The 24,078-nt window shown below is 36.1% G+C and overlaps 1 protein-coding gene across 2 annotated transcripts in view; it reads right to left on the bottom strand.

Moving 5' to 3' along the window:
- LOC107083785 (glypican-5-like) overlaps positions 1-24,078 on the bottom strand; it is a 113,342-nt gene that overhangs the window by 33,766 nt on the left and 55,498 nt on the right. For both annotated transcript variants that reach the window (XM_015373255.1, XM_015373253.1), the window contains 2 exons: positions 23,034-23,156; positions 2,040-2,160 (listed from right to left, as the gene is read on the bottom strand). In XM_015373255.1, the coding sequence (XP_015228741.1) occupies positions 2,040-2,160; positions 23,034-23,156 (244 nt within the window). The remainder of the gene's footprint in view (positions 1-2,039; positions 2,161-23,033; positions 23,157-24,078) is intronic.

Genomic DNA, 24,078 nt, shown 5'->3' with positions numbered 1-24,078 from the left:
TTCTTTCTTTCTTTCTTTCTTTCTTTCTTTCTTTCTTTCTTTCTTTCTTTCTTTCTTTCTTTCTTTCTTTCTTTCTTTCTTTCTTTTCCCTGTCCTTAATGTTTGAGGAAGAACAGAAAATATTTAAGACTGAAAATCTGTTTTTTTTTCTGTTCCAAGAATGGAGTTGGTAAGTTCTCCATCTGCATGCATGGGTTCCCTCTGGGTACTCCGGCTTTCTCCAAAAACATCACTGTTGGGTTAATAATCATCTCTAAATTGTCCTTATTTGTGAGTGTGTGTGTGCACAATCATTATCAGTATTCAGCTCCGATAAGATTTTGTGTCATTTTTATAAAGACATGCATTGTACAAACTAATAAAATATGTTTTTTTCTTATTGCATTTTAAAAGTGTTGAGGGAAGTAGAGGATTAATTTACAAGTAGAAACTTAACTGGTAAAGTGCATGTTCAGGTATACTTTGATACAGCAGAGGGAGAGAGAAAAGACAGAAAATGATTCAACACACTTTCAATATGGTTAAAACTAAAGATTAACTCTGTAAAGTAATTTTAAACGTTCAATATATTTAACCTGAATAAAAAACTGTATAAAACTACCTATCCATCTCATGATATAAAATTTGGCTTAAAAACAGGAGATGCAAACAGAGGATGAAGATGTGCATGGATTAAATGAAGGGGGACCTATTAATGCAGTAGCTAAATATTATTTTTACATTTTACTTTTATTATTTCAGTGGGGTTAAGGAAGCTTTATGCATGTGTAACAAATTTTTAATAAGAAATACAGAGGAGAACTCCATCTTTCTCTGCCTAAAGGCATTGGCTGCAGAGCTGCGTTTGGCTTCCTGTCAGTGTTTTGAGGAAGGGAGGGGCTCGCTCCCTCACTCTTTGCTGAAGAAGACTTAAAATCTGAGCAATCTGTGCTTCATGTGTCCTCACCAAAGTCTTCAACAAGACAGAAAAAGACACCAGATTTTTCACTAGTAATTGTTTTTTTAATTTAATAAACAAAAATGCAGTTTTGAATATGCAGTAATAGCTTTACCATCATTATACTTCTGGAGCCGCACACATCAAATGTCTCTTGGGTCTGGTCGCGAACCAGTTTTGCTGGTATGCTTCTGCACCATTGGTCTGGAATTTCTAGGGACACACAGCAGTTTCCCGCCAAAGCGCAAGGGGGAACCAAGGGGGAACTCGTGAGAACTTGGGGAGTGTTTATCTTCCAAAACAACAATGGCGCGTCTGCAGGTTATCACAGTCACAAGATGGATCTAGAGTTGCTAGACATCGAAGAGGAACAGGTTCTGTTAATGGAGTTGACAAAAAGACAGATTAACCTTTTGACGCAGTTGTCCATTGTAGTTGTTCCTCGGTTTTTAAAAATGAGCGCGCCCCGGCACCGAATCGAGAAGGACGACCACACAGACAGCTGGAAAGCCATACAAAGGACCAATCACAGCTGCTGTTTGTCTGCGCACTTCTGCTCGAGGTCTGCAAGGGTTTGCTACCGTCCGACACATAGCCAGGATTTTTTTGAGGTGAGCGACGACGGTTGCAGAACCTCTGCGCGGGGGGTGTGGTCATGCACAGAGACAGATTTGACGGTTGCAGAGGCTATGCATCAGAAGCATAAATTGGGCATTGTTCTTTAGAGGAATCGTCTTTCTGAACTGACACTTATCACGAACGGACCAATAAGCAAACACTGTGAGCAGGTGGTTCTAATTGATGAAGGCTGCAGATTCACATTTATTTGCTTATTATTTTGGATGTCATTTAAGAAAACTACAACTATAAGTAAATAAAATCCAACCCGCCAAAATGGCTTGTAGGATTGGCTGTGCTACCTACTACAATTGAAATTCACCAGCCTTTTGCAGGTATATATTTATGTATTCTTTTTTCTTCAGGAAGTTTTTCTCAGAACAGGCATTTAATCATTCCTCAATTACTTAATGAGACATACAAGGTTATATTTGTGTAGAAAAAAAACAGCAGATTTTCAAGTGCCTAAATGAAATGTTATTACCTGGTTGAAGTGCTCCAGGCTTTTCTTGATCTCAGCCAATGTATGATCCATGCCATGAACTTTGACCTCTGGGTTTTGCCTCTGGGCATCCAGACCATGTCCGACAACTTTGCTGGTATAACTGAGAGAAAAAATAATAAATTAACAAAATATTTATGAGTTTGCTGACAAAACAATAACCCTATTTTCCAATAATATATAGCAGGTTGTTGTTGTTATTAATAAAACCTGGCCTTATGTCAGTTGCTTACATTCTCAGGTTATAGCACAGCCTTATGCCTGTCTAAAGATTGTCTTAAAGAAGATTAAACAGCCATCGATTTGTGGCCTTAAGCTCAAATGCAATTATGTTATGTAGCTGGACAATGATTTTAAAAAAAACACATTAACACATGATTTGGAAATTATTTATCCATAATCAAAAGAGATAATAGAAAGCTGTAATTTTCTCCCACACAGGTATATTTTGTTTAATATGTTTACTTTTAGATAAAGAGTTTCAAAGTTTGACAAAAAACAGAATATAATTATGGAATATTTTTAAAGGAATAATTGCCTTTCTAAAGAACTGTAGCTGTATATTGCAGCATTTAATTTTAATCTAGCACTAACTCTATCAAAACCAGTTAAGACTTGTCCTTTTCCCACCCCAATCCACAAAGAGGAAACAAAGACTTAAATCAAGTACAGCAGTCATTAGAAACGAAAAATCATTAGTCCTTTATTTCTCTAATATGCAAATCAGAGCAAATTCCAAAAAACAAAAACATTAGCCTTTATGCTCCATGATGCAATACAGTTTACATCAACTCTAAATCAATTGTGGTCCTAATTATATAATTCTGCTTTGGAGCTATCCTCTGACTGAGAAAAATGCTTTGAAAATAGGTCTGGGCACAACATTGTAAAAAATGTAATTAAATCAAATGGTAGACAAGACACTTTAATCTCTGCTCTGCCTGTCTATTATTATTCCATGAGGAATAAATTATCTCTCTATTTATGCAACATTGTCTTTAGAATAAAATGAAATACTCTTTTTGTCAAAAGGAGTTAATATAACAATAATTTTGAGGGTCCTCAACAATAATTGGCTATTAAACTATAAAAATTTTTTTTACAACCCTAAAAATAAACCGGAATAAACAATTTTGTGATCTGTGGTAAGCAGAACTCACAGTCGTTTAGCATTCATTAAAATAATAAAAAATTAAAAACAAGCACCTGTGAGTTTGAGAGCATGCATATTTGCCTCCAGACTTAGCTGGAGCTGACGGTACTGGTGTGGAGTTTATCCCATCAGGCTGGATGGATAGTGAAAGGTCATAGTAAAGCTGGCACACTGTTAGGTCTATTGAAGTACCATTTGATAGTACAGTACCTAAGGGACAGATGACGCAGCAGAATATCCAGCAATAATTACTTAATAGCTAATTTAAAGCCACAGTATAATCCAGAGGATAATGACAGATCAGACTGTACTGAAAACTACTGCAGCACCAGTAATCTAAGGCTCACATCGTTATCCACTGTGCTTTACTTTAACAACACAACTTTAACAACACAACTTTAACAACACAACTTTAACAACAACACTTTTTTTCTCTACTCAACTCAGACGCTGTGTATCAGCGAACATTTCAAACAGTAACATACATGTATTACTCATGGCTCTCTGGCTCCTTTTCATGAAAATGTAATGTTTCTCAATAAATACACCATTTACACCCTCTCTTTAAGGTAGCTTTGTCTAGATTGCATTTCTCTCCGGAGTACACAGCAGCATTGACCTCTCACTTCTAAATACGCGCAGAAATGCTTTTGTGTTTAAAGTACAGGTGTAAAATAGAAAAGTGAACTTACATCTTCTTTTCATTCTAATTCTAGATATTTTTAAGAACAATTTCATTAGAAGTGTAGCTTTGAAAAAAGAAATGCAGGGACTTTGTGTGTGAATGAAAGAAAATGAGAGAATCACAAATTCCAGAAAAAGATTTTGTAGTAAGACCAACATTAAGCTTGTTGGCCATAGTAATAACAAAACTGTCAAGAGGAATTAAAATAACAATGCCTTAAATGACATACAAAGGCGATGTAATAATCTGTAAAGATGAGTCCATCTAAATACCTTAATCAAAACCAAAACTGTTAAACCTGAAGACAACTAGGTGTGACAGGAATATCCTTTAAAACCAATACTTGCATCTCACAATGGGAGTAGTGGGCTGCCACTCTGCTAAGGAGCAACACAGTGCAGGCTTAGGGATCGAACCGTTTTTCTTTGTAACCTTCTGAGAGCAAAAGCAAACTTCTCTAACTACTAGGCCACCTCTCCCCTAAAGGTAACTTAAAAGGCAACTAGAGGAATCGATAGATTCAAGATGGCGGAATGTAATGCCAGAGCATTTCTATATTAAGCTGAGAAGCTGTAATATGTTGCTGTTTAGGGGTAACTGTTCCTATACTTCCATCTGTATTGACCAGCATGTCAGTTAAATGGCACTACTGGAAATAGTGCAATTTGTATGTATTCTGAATAAATGCTTTGACACAATACATTTTGTAACAACTTTTGGTGCAATATTTCATAATCAACACCGTAGGTGACTGCGAGTAATCGTTAAAGCCCTACTTACTGCTCTAACCCTATGGTCATGACCGAAACCATGAGATTGCAGATACAAATGGTTTAAATGGGCTTCTTTAGGAACTTCCTTAAAGGAGCTTGTCCATCCACGAGAGGCTCAAAATAGAGCCTCTTCTCCTCCACACCAATACAGACGGCTAAAGTAGTTCAGACTGGTTTGTATGCCCTCTGGATGTCTTCCATGGGATGCTGGAGATACGGCTGGATACTAAAACAGCAAACCAGTAAGGACTCTTTGGCCAAAACTAAAGTGTTTCAGTCCGAAAAGTGCTTTAAGTAGGGAAGGAGGTAGGAAAATGACCCTCTACATTTCATATCATAGTTAGTTTAACAGTAACCATATGAATTTCATGTCTGCAACTAAGGAGCTAAAAGAAGTCCAATAATCCTATGCATGACATGACATAAAGGCACAGATTACCTCATAGAAATGAACAGTAACATACAATTGCTTCATATGTGCAGTGTGTGACATGGGCAAAAGTAAAATGTTTATATGTCTTGGTTTGTATAATAAAAAGATTCATCCCATGGCTAGATTTGTGTAACTTCGTTTTTTTCGTAGTTTCTTTTTTAGAAGACTGTAGTCCCAATTTGACTGGTATCATCCTAACTGTTCTTACTGTTGACCCTACGAAGGGTGAAGAAAAAGAAGCCAGGGGTAGAAACTACGGTGACCAGTTTGCTGTATTTGGATTGAGCCTATGATTATTGACTAGCCCTGTAATGCCTTGGGCTTTGCTCAGAAGAGCTGAAAGACGTGTCTGAGGAGAGGGAAGTCTGGGTGTCTGCAGAATTTGCTCACCCTATTGGTCTCAGATAAAGCTGACGAAAAGATGATGAGCACAAGGATAAACCAAAGAAAATAATAATTATATTTTGTTAACCCAAAATAACTCAACAAATGAGTTGGAACATGGTCAACATTTGTAATTGTTATTATTTACATTAATACAAAATGTGGTTATAATGCAGATAAAAAGGAACATATTTTGACTATGTAGTGCTTATTATGTATATCAAAAACTTTGAACACGGCAAAAAAGCTCCTGCTCTTTTAAGAGGCAAGCCTGAAGTCACAAGTGGGTCCAACAGTAAAAGCAAGGGAGGGGTCTAGTGGATGTCTAAAGCCAACTTACTTTACGAGCAGTGCTTGGACATGTTGAAATAGTCTAAATGAGAGGTTTTGTTCTGAAAGGCCAAACTTTTCTCACAGTGAGCCTAGGAGTATTTTGCTGTTCTACAAACACCAAAGGAACTGGTGAAAAGTCTTACAAACATTTAAGTGATGACAACTAGCTGACACTTAAAGTGAAAATAATATGTCTGAACAATTAGAAACACTCTGCAGGAGTGTCATGCCTCATAAACAACAAGATATGGCACTGACAGATTTTCTTTTTATTTTGGATTGATCATGATGAAGATTTCTTATCCCCTGGCAGTAAGTAATGGTGCATGCTGCATTTCAAAAGCACCATTATCAAAGAAAAAATACTTGTATAACAAAACGTACAAGAATAAACTACAAGTAAATAAGAAGGTCCTCTATAGGGCAGGCAAAGTTAAACTGCATGCTGTTTTTCCATTGCTCTTTTTCTCCCAACCCTCCTGCAGTTCTACTTATTATGTTGTGCTCCTGATGATCTCCCAAAGGCAACCCTTTACATATCTTTTTGAAGTCTCTTTATTTTGTACTTTTCTGGCTTTATCATCCATTTATGTTTCTGCCATTGTCCTTGGTAACCCATCTGGAATTGCATAGAATCTTGAACAGCCTTGTATGCTATAGACAAGACTGAAGCTTTTTTATTCTATAACCTTATTCACGTCGACTTCACATTTTATTAGGTCTTGAAGTGTATTCTGCCAAGTCGTCCCATCTTGTCAAAAGGAAAATTGTTTTGATTAACGTTTTGTTCTCTTTCTAGTGCTGGTTATCAACAAAACTTTTGCCTTTCTCAATTTTGTAAAGCCTCAAGGTAATCTGTTTAAGAATTGAGTTAAGGGCGCTGTGTGATTATGTGGTCCTGGCTGGAAGCCCAGAGAGCCTCCCGTCATGCTTTCCATGATGCTCAAATTTGAGGTGATAGTTGAGCAGAATCAGAAATATAAAGATCAGTACAGGAATAGAAGACATCTTGGCAACAACAAACATCCAGAACTTAGTGATGTGCTCTTTCTTGTTTTGAGGTTGCATGGAATTTGTTTTGATGATTTCATTCTGACTAACATTGATGGGGAGTGTCTGCATGACTAATCAAGAAATGTTGAGTAACTCAGAACTTATTGTTGTAATAATTCATCTAAGGCTCAGTCAACATTGATTCTTATAAGGAAACCTAAAATATAAAGCCAAAGCAAGTTGTTTAAAAACGTCTATGTTTGACTCCTTAGGTATTCATTACTGACTGAAAGGCTGTGATTTTTTAACCTTTAGGAATAGTTGTTTAATAAACAATTAAGTGTTTACTATTTTAAAATCAAGCCACAACACATTCTTATAGAAAAAATATAGTTATGGTTAACCAAACACAATGCTTATCAATCTTTCAAGGTTAGCTGTTGAGCAGTGTAAATGAACTCTTAATGTTAGGTTGCATCATTCTACTCAGTATTATACATTTTCGTTTACATTAGCAGACATTTACAGTTAATCTCTTGGACTAAATCTGATGCACATAACACATGTGTAGCTGATGATGTGTATATCTGAAGTATTTCTCATTGAAAAAAGGGTGTTTATTGCGTTGTGGTAAGGTTAGAATTAGCCGTTCTGAAGGGGTCCCAGGTTGATTTTACCAAGATGGCTAGTTTATTGAACGGTTGCACTGCAACAGCTTTACGGCTTAAAGTCTGACAGCTCAAATTACTAATGGCTCACGCACAATAAAAGCCGGGTCTCTCCAGTGCAATAAAAGCTGTAACTATGCTTACAAAATACTCCCTTTCATAGTCTGCTTTCTATCATTGCCATCAATTACATGTGTCTGGCCTTTTATTAGGCCAAGTCAGGTACCTCATAATTTCCTAAACATCGGTTTGCTCAGGGGGGATTTATCAATCCTTGTATATAACAGAGTAAATTACATATCCAATCAGTTATGTCTGATTTTATTTAATTAGCATCATAAACAGTGCCTTGTAAAACAATATATACCTAATTAACGTAAACATTTTGCTAGAATAAAGCTACAGACTGAAAAAAAGAATATATTTCCTAATATATATAGAAGAACAGCATAAATGGAACATAAATTGTGAAGTTAAAATCTTTTTTTTTTTTTATCACAAATGAAAATGTATCTATTAATTGTTGGCCTTGGTGAGCTAATATTCTCTCAAATTGCCCTACAATCAAGAAAATTATATTTTAATATGCTCCCTTTCAACAGGTGTTGAATATCAGACATGGGATATGTCTGATATGCATGGAATAATCTTTACACAAAACATTTGTTTTGCGACTGATTCACAGTTTGTTTTATGTATAGCCTCTCGCTAGTCTATTATAACACCTAGAAATATTTTATTCGATTTAAACCCCTGCTTTGTAACACTGCCTGGATGTTTTTAAGGCCATTATCCTGGTAGATCAACTTCTGCTTAAGTTTTGAATATTTTGCACTCTATAACAAGTGTACATGGAGCCTAGGCGGAAGTTCAACTGAAGGAACTGATTGGTCTCCTACATCCACCTATGACACAGCCAATCAGCTTTGAGCCACACCTCCACGAAAGCCAAACCGTGCCTCATTTCAACCGCTCCGGCAGAAGACCGCCATCTTAAACATGGTTCTGCCAGAGCTTTCTTCCCAACGGGGAGTTTTTCCTCTCCACTATCGCTCATGCTTGCTCATCATGGACAGGTTCTCTCATCCTGTGTTATCCAAAATGGAATAACTTCCATCTTCCAGGTCCCTTAGTGAAGTTCTAGTGTCAGCTCATAAAGTCCACTGGATCTCTCCATAAAGCTCAGCATACCGTCTCACTAACCAGCAGTCTACAGAATGACCAACTTTATCTATCTCCACTCCACCACCAGTTGCAGGCCTGGGGGGAAACAGCCCTATTCTTTACTCCTGTTCATGCAGATTGAACTTCAAGAATGCCCAGTATTTAGCTCTCTTACGTAAACAGTCTTGCACTTTACAAGCAGGTAAAAAGTTAACCTTTGATTTCCGAGACCATAACACCCTCTTTCACGTTTCCCTGAGTCTTTAATATACAGTAGCATGTAGTAAACTGTAGTTTTAACTTCTCATTGTTTTTCTTCCAATAACGGACCTCTTCTTGAGACTCGTTAAAGAAGTTCTAATTTGTGGAGTGTATTCCCCTCGTTTCGGGGAAAAGCCAAGTCCTGGTACTTTTATATGCAGGTGTGCAGTCTGTTTTCAGAATATAAACAAAACAGTACTAGTTATATGACCAAAACTAAAGATGCTGCTTTAACATGACTGTAATTTAAATTTGTTTAAAACTTCATCTCTAACAAAACTCCACTGTTAACTATGTTAACTAGAACTTCAGAAAACAGACAAAAAAATAAAATAATCATATATCCCATTATACCATATAGTAAATATGATACCTTGTATAAAAATAGCATAACTGAAATTCAACAAAAAAACAAAACATCCTTGTAATAAAAAAATACTATAAAGTGTGAAAATGAACTTTATGCTTTCATAAGCACCAAAGAAATGCCATCTGATGAACATACATAAAAATTAAAAAATATATAGATAATACTCCATAACGAAATCTTAACCTTAAGGCCCACCTTCATCCTGTACTTTTTGCTGCCTGCTTGACAGGTCTGCTCATGCTTACTAAGGCTACAAAGCAAATGTTTAACTTACTTTAGAAGCAAAGTAGCAACCTTTGCATCCCTTCTGAGCCTCTTTGAGGTTCACCCTCATTTTGCTTCACTGCGTTTTTGGGCTAGAATCTGAGAAATGTGACACTAAGAAAAAACACTTTATTTCATCTCTATCACAGAGCTACTACGATCTGGCAAAGTCTCAGCTTTGTCTTACAAGACTTAAACCTTCTATTTCTATTGGTGCAAAAGTATACTTTAGACTCATTAAAACATATAAAATAATTATACTATACTATTGTATATATAATTAATACCTTTATTCTACGCCACTTTTTTAATTAATAGTGTTATTGCAACATTTGTACATCTTACCTTTAGGAGAACAATTCGAGAGTACTTTTGAAATTAATAATTTTCTGTAAAAATGTTTTGGTTCATTTATCCTACACAAAATAGCTAAAACAATTATCTTAATTAAAAAAATAACCATTCAGAAACCAAATTGCAGAAATTAATTGGCTGCAGAGTTGAATTATATATTGGCAGAAATCTTTTGTTGTTTTTCATAATATGTAGGGGAATTCTTATGATAATTGGTCTCAATTATTTTATTTTGTGGCGTGAGACTATGGGTGTCTGAATACAAACATTCAACACTTTTTTTTTTTTTTTACTGATTTTCAATATTAAAATGAACTAAAAACTATAATTTTCACTTCTACTTCACAGTTAAAGGTTGTATTTGTAAAATGATAAAATGTCACAAGGTTTAAGGAAAATAACTAAAACACTTGATTCTTACATTGAGCAAAGTTGCATGTGTTCATAGAAGGTGTCATGGATGGTTGCCTTCCTCTTTATTTGCTTATACAATCAGCCATATGCTTGGGTAGTTGTTGAAGGCATGTGTTCTATAAGTTTGTTGAGTAGATCAAGATGAAAGCTGACCTCAGTTCCCTCCACTCCAGCATAACATGGTCTGGTGATGATGCAGCCCACTGTTAATAACAGAATTAAATGCTCTTCAAAGAGTTATCCATTCTTCTTATAGTCAAACTGGTTAAGAAAAAAACAAAAACAAACCAGATTGCAGCCAGAGTTCCAGGGGGAAGTCTGGAGGAGCCATTTGTGACCAAAGTCACACTACCAAGGTCATTAGAAACCTCACAGATCTTTAATATTTTATTTCCTAACATTGCTTGTGGAAACACACAAGCTCTGATTTATGATATTAAAAAGAAAAATGTTTTTGTTTTTAATTTAGCCTATGTCTTGTCCTCTCTTGCAATGTGCTGAAGAACACAGTGACCTGGGCCAAACTCATTTATACGGGAAGCTGGAACAATAACTGAACCATGGAGAGTGCATTGAGTTTTAAAAGAATGAGGGATAAAAACCAGTGCAAAGCCAAAAACTCCAAACTATTCCCATATATTTACAGATATCCAGTCCCTGTTGTTATCAACATGTTTACCTTTTACCTGAGAGCTGTTTGATACCATTGTCCTCTGTCTACTGTATCCTCCGGGAATTAGAAACAAAATCTACCCCAACTCATCATTAGCCAATTGCAAGACTGGATTGAGCAGAGCATGTCTCATTTCTTTAGTACTCCAGGCTAATGAGCATGTATTGATTTATCTAACAGTGTCTGCAATGGCAAAGAAGCAATTTGTTGATAACACCTGGCACTTAGTAAAACATAACTGCACTATTTTAATTAATCAGATTCAAAGGTTCCTCAGCAGTATCAACATTTTGACAATAGTTATAACTCCTCATTGACATCCTAGCAACATCTGTGACTGAAAACTAACTGTAGTTCAAATCATTTCTCTGTCAATAATCAGTTCATTATTATCATAGTCTGCTTGGGGGAACTGCAAGGGATGGAAGAACACCTTGTCAGTTTCTCCCAAAGTGAATTTTACTGTGTTTTTGCTTTTGCAGGATTTTAATTGGGGGCCCCCCTCTGCAGCACAAATACTGTCAATAGCATAGAGCAATAGGTAAATACAGTGGTATACCATTACTGGTTAATGACAGAGTATCCATCCAAAGTTCGAAGACCAAATAATTTTTTTTCTTTTTAAAGGTTTCTGGTGTACATTCAATCAACGTTATTTCAAAATGATAAAATAGGAAGGTTGGCATAATTGCTTTAATATCCCATTTCCTATATTACCTATAGTTCTAAAGAACAAGACCTAATATAGTAGAAATCAATATGTTACTGGTGGAGAAAAAGGTACCCTACCCATGGTCCAACTCATGTAAGAACCAGAACTAATTTGAACTACTTTGCATTCCTGTAGTCCACAGCATGATTAACAAACTAAAGCTCTTTAAGAACTGTGATGGTGTGACCTGGGATTATTAATCTTCCTATAAATCACATCATGAACGAAACTTCAATTGCTGTACTGGCAACCATAATATTTTAAGTTGAAAAAAACATTCAGTCTCTCTCAGTTACTTTGAAGGCTAAAAGCCATGTTTATCAATGGGTTGCTCAGAATTATTATGAATTATTTTTATTATTATGATGCCTTTGGTTCTCATCCACAATTTCCACTGAGGCCAGCTATTAGCCCCCCACCTCTGGAATTCCTTTACACTTGACATTCGTAACACTATTTGTTCAGTTTCTAATTGTGTCTGAAAACTCATATGTTCAAAATCATTTTAGATTTTGCATTTTGCATTTGACTTTAAATGGTTTTAATACTTTTGTGCAAATAAAAAGTTCCTATAAATCAATTTTACCAAAAAAAAAAGGTTTTGTTGCCTAGCAGTATATACACTGAACATATGAATACTTTAGTCAATGGGTCAGTCATATGTTAAAGCTGCTGACACTCATCTGGGTTCTAGTCTGAGAAAAAGTGCTGCTATACTGCCCTCGTGAGGTGAATGTTATGAATTAAAGGCATAATGGATTCATGGCAATAGCCACATAAGGTCACTTATGGCTTGATTACACAACTCTAACAACATTCATTCCTTATAATAATCAAAATGGACTTCTGATTGCTCAGTTTGATCCCCAAAGGCTAAACTTAATCACCATACAAACATCGAAATGCTAGTGAAATAATACACTTTCTTTTGATAAAATTCTTATATCTAGGTTTAACAAGCAATTGATTAAAACTCATTAACATATTCTCATTTTTGTTTGTGAATTTGACCTCTATGGACATTGAAAATTGAATCACAAACAAATCAATCTTAACTGACTAAGTTTTATTTGGAGCTAAGTGAGGGGACCAACCATTACTTTTCCCACAAAAACAAATTTATTACTCACTTGGGTCATGAAAGTTAACCAAATTATAAAAAGAAATGTATAAACACTTTCCGCTGGAAATATAGAAATGGTCTTTGAGTGTTTATGGCTCTAATAGCCTGTGATGGAAATTAGATCGATTAAAACTATAATTCGTCTGTGGTTTTCTTTGAGGACTTTGCCAGGCCTGGCTTCCCTAACTATTTATGTGGGTGGGTGTAACTGCTCTCCACCTCTGTGTCGCCTGAATAAATGCACCAACAGTGTCTCTGCATCCAGAGACAGAAGACCACATCGACCTCTTGAGAAAAGAGCAGAACCTTTAAACTCATTGAACATGAGAGCAAATCCCATAGTGAGGTCTGAAAAAGTCGGCCTAAACAGAGACAGATTTTGTTCATAAAGAAAATTGGAATTTGAACAGAGCCAGACTCACAACATCCATTTATAACCACACTCCCATCCCAACCAACACCACCAAAAAAGAAACAACAAAAAGAAGAATACAACAGTACATTATATGATTTTGAGCTTGCCAATGGATGGATGCATGAATTTCTTCATTGTTTATTGCTAAAGTACTAAAATACTAAACCTACATCACTGCCCACTATAGCTGTATGTCTAAACTAAACATTTTCACTTCTTTTAAAAAATGTGATGTTGATGACTTTTTGACTGTTATATGACTTAATAGATGCTGCAGTAACAGAAGACTTGCACTAAGTGGCAATGTAGGTCAACATAAAAATCAAAGGATACAGCTCAATGGAAGGAAGGAAGGAAGGAAGGAAGGAAGGAAGGAAGGAAGGAAGGAAGGAAGGAAGGAAGGAAGGAAGGAGAGATATAATCTGAATCTCATCTTAAGCCACATGTCTACATGCCGAGAAGGGCCTGGATAACTGAGGTTAGAGGTCTGGGGAGAGACAGAGGGACAGTTGGTGTTTGGAAGGCAGACAAGAGCAGGCAGGGGCAGAGCCAGAAGAGTAAACTATGCCCAAGAGCACAGCCGGCTGGAGGGGACTGTGATCCTCTGGTGTGGTGTGACCACCTGTTTGCCTGTCTGTCTATGTTTAACTGGTCAAAAGAAAATGAGTTAATGCTTAGGGTTGACCTTTTTAGAGTAAAATAGGAAAAGCTAAGTAAAAAAAGGTCAGCATATTTTGTTGTGAAAGTGCGTTTGTTTATATGCTTCAACACAAGAGAATAGATCTGTGAAAGTATTGAGTGAGTAAGCCTGAGTGAGAAACCACAGTTTATAAGCATCCTCAGCCATGAACCTACGCACACAAATTCAAAAGATACACCAACAGCCCAAAAACCTAACTTGTCAGGGCAAAGAGCAATTAGTTTACAGACACATAACCACATATGGTCGCCTGAAACTTAATAAGATGGAAACTTGAGAGCGCACATTGTAGACAGATGGATTAAAAATCAGCCTAAACTGCAGCTACCCAAAACCAGAAAAACATATATTGGATTATGTGCTCATATTTTTTGATGAAGACGAGAGTCACTGTTTTGCAGGCAAAGAAATGAAGAACAAAGATAAAGGACCTGATATCCAAAAGAAGTTAGGCAGATGGTAGCATTGCCAAACATGAAGGCAAAATGGCCTTCTTGGCAGAAATCCCAGCCATACCAGTCATGTTTGCCATGAACAGGCATATCTGTCAATCAAGTTTGAAAATCATACACATCATCATAAAGCAGGGAAAGAAAATTTGAGGTGATGGCTTCAGGTTTAGCCAATTGCTCTTGTGGCAATTCACAAATTTATCATAGTTTGATTTTTATTTTCATGCATAACCTTCAAAAGACAAATCACCAGTGAAAAAAATGAAAGCAGATATTTTCTTTTTTTTTTGTTATCTTGTAAAAGTGTTTTGTGTTGCCCCTTAACTTGGATTTTCAAAATTTACTATGAACTCTCATAATGTAATAACTAGACTCTTAGAATTTTAAGATCAAAATCTTTTCTGTAAATGCTAAATGGTCAAGTAGGACTTCCTCTGCAGCATTTCGTAAAATAACCTGCATTTAACAATCTGCTAGGCGCTCCAACATGTTAAAGCTTAGATGTTTTCAAATTTTCCAGCTGGACATTTTCAATTTCATCAGTAAACTACACAAGTAAACTACACTGTACATAAACTACTTGTATTATAGGTAAAGGGCTATTCTGAATACATCACCTTAAAGAGTAATATGGTGTCTCGCTTTCTGGGGGTTAAATTTGAGAATTTTTTCTACTTCCGGTGTTTGCTGGGATGACAGTGATGTTGTCCGAACGGCAGGACTCACCAGTAGAATTGGGAATCACTTGAACAAGAGGTTTTTGAATCTCAAAAGGACTTTTCCCCACATAAATGCAGATTAAATGGCGAAATCACTTTATAAATAAAACATTCGACTGGAGCATTGGTCATGCTGCAGACTGCAGATTGGGTTTTACTTGAAAAATCAATCACTTACTAAGTGATGATGAACGCATGGTAAAAGTGTTTGGACCAAGGTCTTAAGCATAGACTAAAAGTTCATATCAGAAATAAATGGCAGTGCCAATATTTTGTAATAAACTAAATCCATACAGTCAGAACTTGGTATCTGGCAGCCATGTTTGAAGCAAATCCAGCACAAATTTGGTGTGGGTGCAATAACTCACCCACAGTCATGCAAACCTGACTTAAAATCTGAAAATATATGTATCACAATGTAAAGACTATAAAGGCTATACTAGGATGCAAAGTTTAAAAGGTGAAGCTTGACAGGATTATCATTGTTTTATCAAGAAACAAGAACAGAAAACTGTACAGTTAAAAAAATAAATGCCAAAATGTACTGTTAAGTTATGCATGAGTGCGCTTTAGGTTAAATATACATGAATAAATGAACATGAGGGAGAACTTTCCCTTCATTTTGCAGCTCTTCCCGTGCAGAGGCAACATTCCCAGCACCACTACAGGGGGGCTCCATTTAGCAAGGCATGATACCAAAACGCACCCGGAATTCAAGGAACGTTTTCCCCATAGTTTTAGGTTACCAAATCCACCCGTTAAACTCAGATCATACGTACACACACGCTTGCATACACACAGCTGCTTGGACAGTAGCGTACTGTACTTTTGTTGTTTAGACAGAGTTGGGTTGTTGGCTTTCGTTCTCCCCTCTCATGCCTGTCATTCATTTTTGTTTTAAAACATACATTCTATTTCCTGTGGGTTGTGTAAAAAACTTGGACTAAAACTTCAACTTGACCCAAATCACCCCCCTGTTAAAATTCTCATTGCATTGATGAATACCACACACTGAAAGCTTAACCTTGTTTACAAATTTACTCTAAAACCCTATATCTAGCGACTAACCCTGAAACTGGACTTTTTTCATTTACTGTATCTATCAAAACAAGAACTCTGGACTAGGAAAATATACTCACAAATGAGGGATTTGTAACTGAGAAGTTTTCACAGTATCCAAGAAAGTCCTTAGTTTTGGTGTCCTGCCTATTTTGGAAATGTTCCTGATTCAAGGTCCTTGAATCTAATGAAAGGTGCTTCCAGAAAGTTTTTAAAACAGGGTAATCGTGGGGAACAACACAAAATCTCAAATGGCCTTTTAAGAGTTTAATGATTCTGTCATCATTTGTAAAGGGATTAATAGGAGAGCCAAGATGGGATCATAGCTATTTAAAAGTGGGTCAGAGATTCTGCGCCAGATATCACTGAATTTATTTATTCTCCAAATCCGATTAATGCTTATTGAACACAAAATCAATTCAACAAGAGTTGAAGAAGAAAGTTGATCTCAAGGCAGACAACTTATTCTCTTTAAATATAGAGTACTTTCTATACAATACAGACACAAATAGCTTGTCTGGTTGACAGTATTGTTTTATTTGCTATAGACCTAGTGAAACAAAATGAATCACTTATCATTTAGATTTAAAGGCCAGACATGCAGAGACAGTTCATTTATGATAAGCACATCAGAGTGTGTGCCAAAAGACAATCAGTTCAATATAACTGTGGTATCTTTCAACAAATACTTTGGATGCATTATTCTTTTTATTCATTGACAACATGTATCAACATTTATGTCACAGAGAACAGAAACATTTAAGAGGCCAACATGCATGTCTCAAAGACACACAGAGAACAATGATATACTGACCATAATTGGCTGGCCACCAAAAGCTAAAGGACTTCAAATGGGATGATCAAGGCAGTAGAACCACAAAGACAGACAGCGCTCTTAAAACCTCTACTTCCTTCTGCCACAACTATATCATCTATCATGTATTCCAGACTTTAAATCTGATTTCCCTGTTTGATTGACAGTTTTATTCTTTCTTCTGTTCTCAATACTTCCACTTCCCATCCTCCTCCTCTAGTGCGAGTTTGATATCATTCCAGTGGGCAGAGACTGGGGAGTCCAGTCTACCTTGTCCAATATAAACTGCTCTCATAAACCTTGCCAGTCTATTGTGGCATTTTAATTATATGAGCTCAACCCACTCCCTCGTCTAAGCACACGGCATTTGAGGAGACGCTGGAAAATCTTTGCTTGCATAGAAGTGATGATGAGAGTAAAATGAGCTGGAAGGCAACCTCATAAAAATGGGCAGGATAGCATACAAACATAGAGACAGAAATACACAAAACACTCATTACTGAGAGAAAGTAACAAGTACTACTTTTGCAAAGGATTCTTTAAAGGGACATCTTGAAAATTACCTGCACAAAGCAATCTTCAATCATTTGTTACTACTTTTAACTATTTTAACATTTAATGTAAAAATGCAAGATTCCAGACTCCCAGTCTAAACTTGTATGCATGTGTTTGCGTGTGTTCTGTATTTCTTTCCAAACAACAGCGATCTGCAGGGTCAAACTGAGGTCCTAAGCCCCAGTGCAGGGTTATGGGAAAGGAACAGACCACTGAGTAAAATCAGAAGGCAAGTCAAGGGGAAATTCAAAAAGGAACAGACAAAAGACACACACACTTAAGAGGTTAAATATATAACTTAACACAAAGAGCTTGACTTTGGTCCTTAAAATGTGATATATGATCGCAGTTGCTCTTTGTCTCAATTCTTGCTTTCTTTCTTTCTCCAAATGCCTCTCTGACCTCGAGGACTTTTAGTGTTTTTAAAGCTCCAGAAAAACAAAAAAACCCTTTTAGGGCTTTAAGGTTTAAATGTCCACAAATCTACAGATTAATTTACAGTCTTCTTGACTTATGCTGTCCAATTTAACAAATTATCATACCTTTTTTTTCTTTAAATAAGCTCCTTATGACCCAGGAGACTGACAGAAAACAAGGTGGAGACAAAACTTATGACTTGACAGTATAGGGAGTTGAGTATGAGGAATGAAGGCTTTGCTCAGCACACATTCTCTCTGCTTCTTCTCACAATGAGCAGAATAGATTCCAGATGTTGAAATGATAAACAAATGGACTGTCATAACCTTATAAAAATGCAAGGCATTCAGAAGCACTCACGTTGCTGTATTGTCTGTGGACCATCTCTTTGACTTCATTTCAAAATTTTGGAATCGGCCAATAAAAGGAGTGCTGACAGTTCTTTCTCAGTTCTGTCTACAGAACACACGTGTGCAACACACCAGTTTGTGCAAAGCAATATTAGAATTGTTTATCCTTCTATGAGGTGTCAAATTTCTTTATACAATAAAAATAAAATAGGAAAGGGAATTAACAACAATATAAAATATGTACTGGCTAATCTTTGGATAGCATGTGCAATGAATGTTTCATCTTATACAGATCAACACCTTTAGAAACATAATCTACTCAATTCTCCTTTTTAAAATTTCATCAGTCACGTTAGCAGGCAGTTGTAGTTCCTCTGTAATATTGGTTCTGATTCATTTTCTGAACACTATTGAAAATAAAGCAGTGCTTTGTTATTGTGTTTTTTTTTTCTAATTGTCAATAACTCCTTACAATAATTAAATGACTACTCATACTTTTAAATATTTTGTCTACAGGTCTGGGCGACAGTCTGGTAGACAGAGTGGCCTTAGGCAAGACACCTGCATTTCCTCACTGCTGCTGCTTACACCCTGTTAAAAACTCTGTCAATAAATATTTCTCACATATGCTTTGATTTTTAAAAAATCTGTGGATGTGTTCTCTTTTTCTGTGACTATTGTATATACCATTCCAGCTGTTTACTAGCTTATGTATATCACATGGATTGATTATGTATAAGCTGCTACATATCATGTTAGGGGGAAACCTGAAATGTATTTGTTGCCATTGTTTGAGTACCGTACCCTGTGTGAGCTAGACTAACTCCATGCACTTCTTTGTTACAACTGTTTTAGATGGTCTTTTACTTTTTGTTGTATCAAACCACATTTTTTATTTTTGTTTGACAACATCTTGGCTTCTTTTAACTGTGTTTCAGTTCTGCCACTACTTTCCCGAGCATGGCTCAAGCAATGGCAAAAGTAATGGCAGTGATGTCCGAGTCTTTCCCATGCAGGCTCATAGGAGGGCCTTTGTTTCCCCTCCACACTTTGGGGTCCTCACAGTGGGCTGTGCCCCTCTCTACTGACTCCACAATGGGTCTTTATGCTGCCAAGTCCCCCCTCCATACTTTTACCCCAACTCGCTTGCCTCATCAGGGGCACCTCGGTGCACAGGGGGCACAACGGCACCGAAATGACAACTCTTTTATCATGCCCTGTTCTTGTCCTCCTTTTTCTGTCATGAATGCCACTAAAGTGAGCTGTAGGGAAATAGCAATTGAAGGGGCAAGTCTTGTGAGTGTTGCCAAATGTCCCAGTGGAGCAGTGTGTTTTTCACTCAAACCAGAAACACTTCACACCACCTGGGAATCAGCAGGGGGTGTGTGTGTGATAACACGCTCTTACAGTCCTGTAGTACGGTTAATGAAACTTCAACACACTTGTAAGTAAATGATACAAACTTGGTTCTACAAAGACTAAATCAGTTTACAAATTGTTATTCATAAAGACAAAACAGGACACAAACTGGATACCTTTTGTTCAGTATTGGTTAGATTCACCCACTCTCTCTCCCCCAATATTTTTTTTTATAATCACAAATCTTAGAGATGAACTGTCGACTTCTACTATCTACTAAATCTAAACACATTTCCAGTTAATAGGTGTTTTATTGACTAGAGCAGCGTGAAAAGGTATCCATCAGCTGAACTGTACCATATTTTATCACGCAACAATCAAAAATTATGTCATTCAGACGTACTGTAATATATGTAATGTAAATTTGAAGAGCAACTTTTGTCCCAAGCACAGATTGAGATTTGTTGCAGTTTCATCCACAACTTGAAAATGTGTCTTTTCTTTGAAGCAAAATAGTTCAAGCACACTTAGATTGGACAGAGACCATCTACTTTATTTGCAACAGAATGTAATTTTATCTGTATAACATATTTTACTAGCAAGACAATTCAAAGTACTGTTTACTATGAAAGAACAAAGAAAAGTAGATTGCAAGATAATTTAAAAGAAAAAAAATCAAACTAATAATGTTTAGACGGCACGTTCAAAGGCCACTCTCTGTGATTAAATTGAGATTAATCGTGATTAAGTAATTACTGACCATGTAATTAACTAATATTTCAGCTGATAACAGGTTTTTGTTTGAGGCTGCTGTACTTTTGTAAGAAGTACTACTGCCCATTCTTTAAGTCTTGCAGCCACAAATGAGTTTCTAAAAAATACTGCAAGGTATCTAGCACCATCTTCCATTCAACCCTGGCCAATATCATTTTTCCTGTAAAAGAAAAAAACATCTGCACTACATCCCCCTGTCACTGTCATTTTTCACTGCTGGGATAAATTGTTAGGCAAAACTTTCAGTGATTTTATTATTTTTCTTTTCTAGCATGTGGGCAAAAAGTTCCTTTCTGAGTGCATGTGACTAGAGCTCCTCCTTCCATATCTTTTGGTGTCTCAAACACAGAATTTTTTCTTACAAACCACATCAAATTATACAAAACAGCTTAATGCAAGGGCAGCAAAGTGAAGAAGTGGAATTAATCCTTTTACAAGGTACTTGATTTCTCGAGAAATTGTCAAAGGGGAGGAGACCTGGACGGTAGAAAACAGGATAACATTCTGTCAGCAGCCACTGAATACAATACAAAACAAAATTCGACAACATCTGTTCCTGAGAAAAATGCCTTACAAGTACGTAAGCAAAGTAAGGCTCATTTGTCACAGCCACAAAGGACAATAAATGCATGAGATCTGTGTATTGTTTTGGTGAAGCAAGAACTGTCAGGACCAATTGAGCTGAAGTTACTATTTTTTTCCCCAAATGAAATGGCAGAGCATGACCTTGTCATAACTGTAAAGATAGCTTCAAGAGTGTTTAAGAAACCGTTCTGGAGTTCAGCATCAATTACAGATTTGCGCTGCCTTAGTAATTTGTATAATTCTCTTCATATGCTGAGTGAAAAATAGGAGAACCACACACTGAGCAATCTTTCTGATCTCTTAGAGATGCACCCAAAACCATCAGCAGGAAAACGGTTCCAAGGCTATATCTGTAAATCAGCAAAAACTAAATATCTCAGCAGAAAACAATTCAATCACTAACACTAACATAAAGTAGACTGGAGCCTTGTGACTTTCTGTTCTGCCAGCGTGCAATCAATAGGGAGATGGATAATAGCTTCCTTATTTGCACAAAGATTTACAGCAGGCAGCCACATTGACTCTCAGCCTGACAGTATTTAAAATTTTTTATTTTTTCTCAAATCAAGACTTATCTAGAAATGTATATCTGTCAAAGCAGAGGATTAGGAATTTGACTACTGGAAAGAGTGGAAAAAAGATATTCAGTCATACTACAAGTATGGATGAGGAAAATGTGTAGTTTTGGTGTCAAACACAACAAGATTAGAATAAAAAAAAACAGGGTTCTGTCTTCATTTGAAAAAAGCTGGGCCTGTATTCACAGAGAGTTCTCTAAAAGAGCTCATGTCTTAGCCCAAAAAAATCCTGCCAAGGATTCATATCCTATGAGTGAGTTGTTGAGTTGCTTAAATCAACTCTGATTTATGACTTAACAGAAATCTTTATCACAATGCGGAGATGAGGTTAACCCATTGCTAGGTAGAGCTGTGACTGGTTGATACATACCTCCTAGTAATTAATGTAGAGAAATTAACTAATAATAGAAAATTCCGACATGGATTAGGAATCCTACTACACGAGGATGATATTTACCTAAATTAATTTGTCTCACACCATAAAATGCTTGGAGTTGATCTTTATTTCAATTTGCTTTTAGTTATTATTTCGCACAATTCTGGCCTTTATACCACTTCATCCATTTTGATGAAATGCTCAAATGCTGTACATGTCAGAATTTTACTGTGATTGCCTGCTTGTCCATTTGGAGGAACAACAATAAAACAGAGGAAAAAATGTGGAGAAAACCAAACTAGACAGAGGAAAAGATCCTCTGTTCTCAGTTTTCGGAGGAAAATAGAGGAGTGATTTGGTCCCAGAATCATTTAATCTTTTCTAGATTACCCTTTAGCTTAAAGATACTGACATCATCTTGTACAATACATCAAATCTCACCTGTATTATAGATTTTTTTTTTTAGACTATGTACGCTACATAGTGTGTACTTGTACTTTAGCTTGTGTGTATTTATGTATATAAATTTCTAGAAATGTTCTGTTTTAAAATGATTATTATTGAGATCATTTTAAGGTATGTAAATATTACTGAAATTTATTTATTTTTTTTATTGTAAAGATTTTTTTGTTTTACATTTTGTAATTCTTATTCATAATAATTAAATACTTTTCCCACAGTTAATTTATCCCTAAAAAATATTAGATTACAAGAGGTTTACCTTTAACCGGCCTGGCTGGTTTTCATTAATATTCCCCTTTGGCGAGCTTAGGGTTAGGATTAGCTCATATTATCTGAATATTCCTATCTGAACATTAATTTCTGAACATTGATATCTGTATGAGCATTGAAAAAGTCTGGTCTAACGTATTTCTAATTCAGTTGGTTGATTGGCCAAACTGTTTCTGTCGTCTCTGTTTTAGTAGGCTCGCCAAAACTCCTCCTCACCACTCCTATGTTTGCTTTAGGAACAATTATTTCACTTATTACTACTTTTGATCTCTCATTAAGGGCCCTGGTCATCCACAATGTAAACATTAGGAATCCTGAAGAAGATTGGTCTTACCTTTCTACAACATCACTGCCAACCCAGCAGGTGGAGTCGTCCACTACATTCTCCCCTTTGCACAGCATGTCTGGTAGTGAAATGAAGAAGGCTCTATAGCGCAGCAGCACAGCTAAGAACTCCCTGATGGAAAAACATCCCATAAAACAATTAAAATGATATAAAATCTTCTTTTTTGAAATTTTTTGATTCATGCAAATAGTCATCTGCATCACTATACAATAAGTAACCTCAATACATGTCATTATATTGTCTAATAGTTGCAAAAACACTAAACACTGATTTAATATTCTTTTAACATGGCATACTTGTGATATATATATATATATATATATACACACATGATGATACTAACAGTGGCAGTAACAGCATCTCTTGAATTTGACTGCATCAGCACATTTTTATGTTTGCAATGTGTGGTGTCTTAGCTTTGCTTTATCAGATCTTCCAACATATGTCATCAATATAGACAGAGTAATACTTGGCAAAACAAAGGCAGAACTTTTTGACCCTGGAGCAGATTGTCAACATGCATAATGAGAAACAAAAATAACAGGTTGAATGCAAAGACAGTCATTAAAGGATTTTAAATGTGGTGATTTACAAAAAAAGGTAATTTTTCTTCGTTTTATTTTCTACTATTTTGCTGTTTTATATCCAAATCTGAATGTGCTTTTAGTTCGAGTACCTCTGCCATGTGCTGGAAATTGCTGTATACTGATCCTTAACACGTTAAACTGATTCTATTCTTAGACAAATATGATTGTTTCATGTCTTGGAGGTGAGGCTACACCTGAGATAACTGTAGAAACTGACCTTTATTAGGATTTTTTTGATTCACGTGAGATTCATGAGATATAAAAATGATCTTCATCTAAGCCTTCAACTTATACGTTTAATCAAATTCCAACCAAGTGATTTAAGAAATGATTCTAGATATGATTAATCTACCCCTGTAAGAGGAATATGAACCTAAGGCTTTTAAGGTAGCTGTAAATAAACCTTTATAGTACTTAAGAAACCTTCTCTAGATAGGAATAACTTT

This window comes from Cyprinodon variegatus, unplaced genomic scaffold (assembly GCF_000732505.1).
Source record: "Cyprinodon variegatus isolate N-32 unplaced genomic scaffold, C_variegatus-1.0 Scaffold83, whole genome shotgun sequence".
NCBI classification, from domain to species: domain Eukaryota; kingdom Metazoa; phylum Chordata; class Actinopteri; order Cyprinodontiformes; family Cyprinodontidae; genus Cyprinodon; species Cyprinodon variegatus.
The sequence above is the reverse complement of the archived record's forward strand: the minus strand, read 5'-3'. Positions and strand labels throughout refer to the sequence as shown.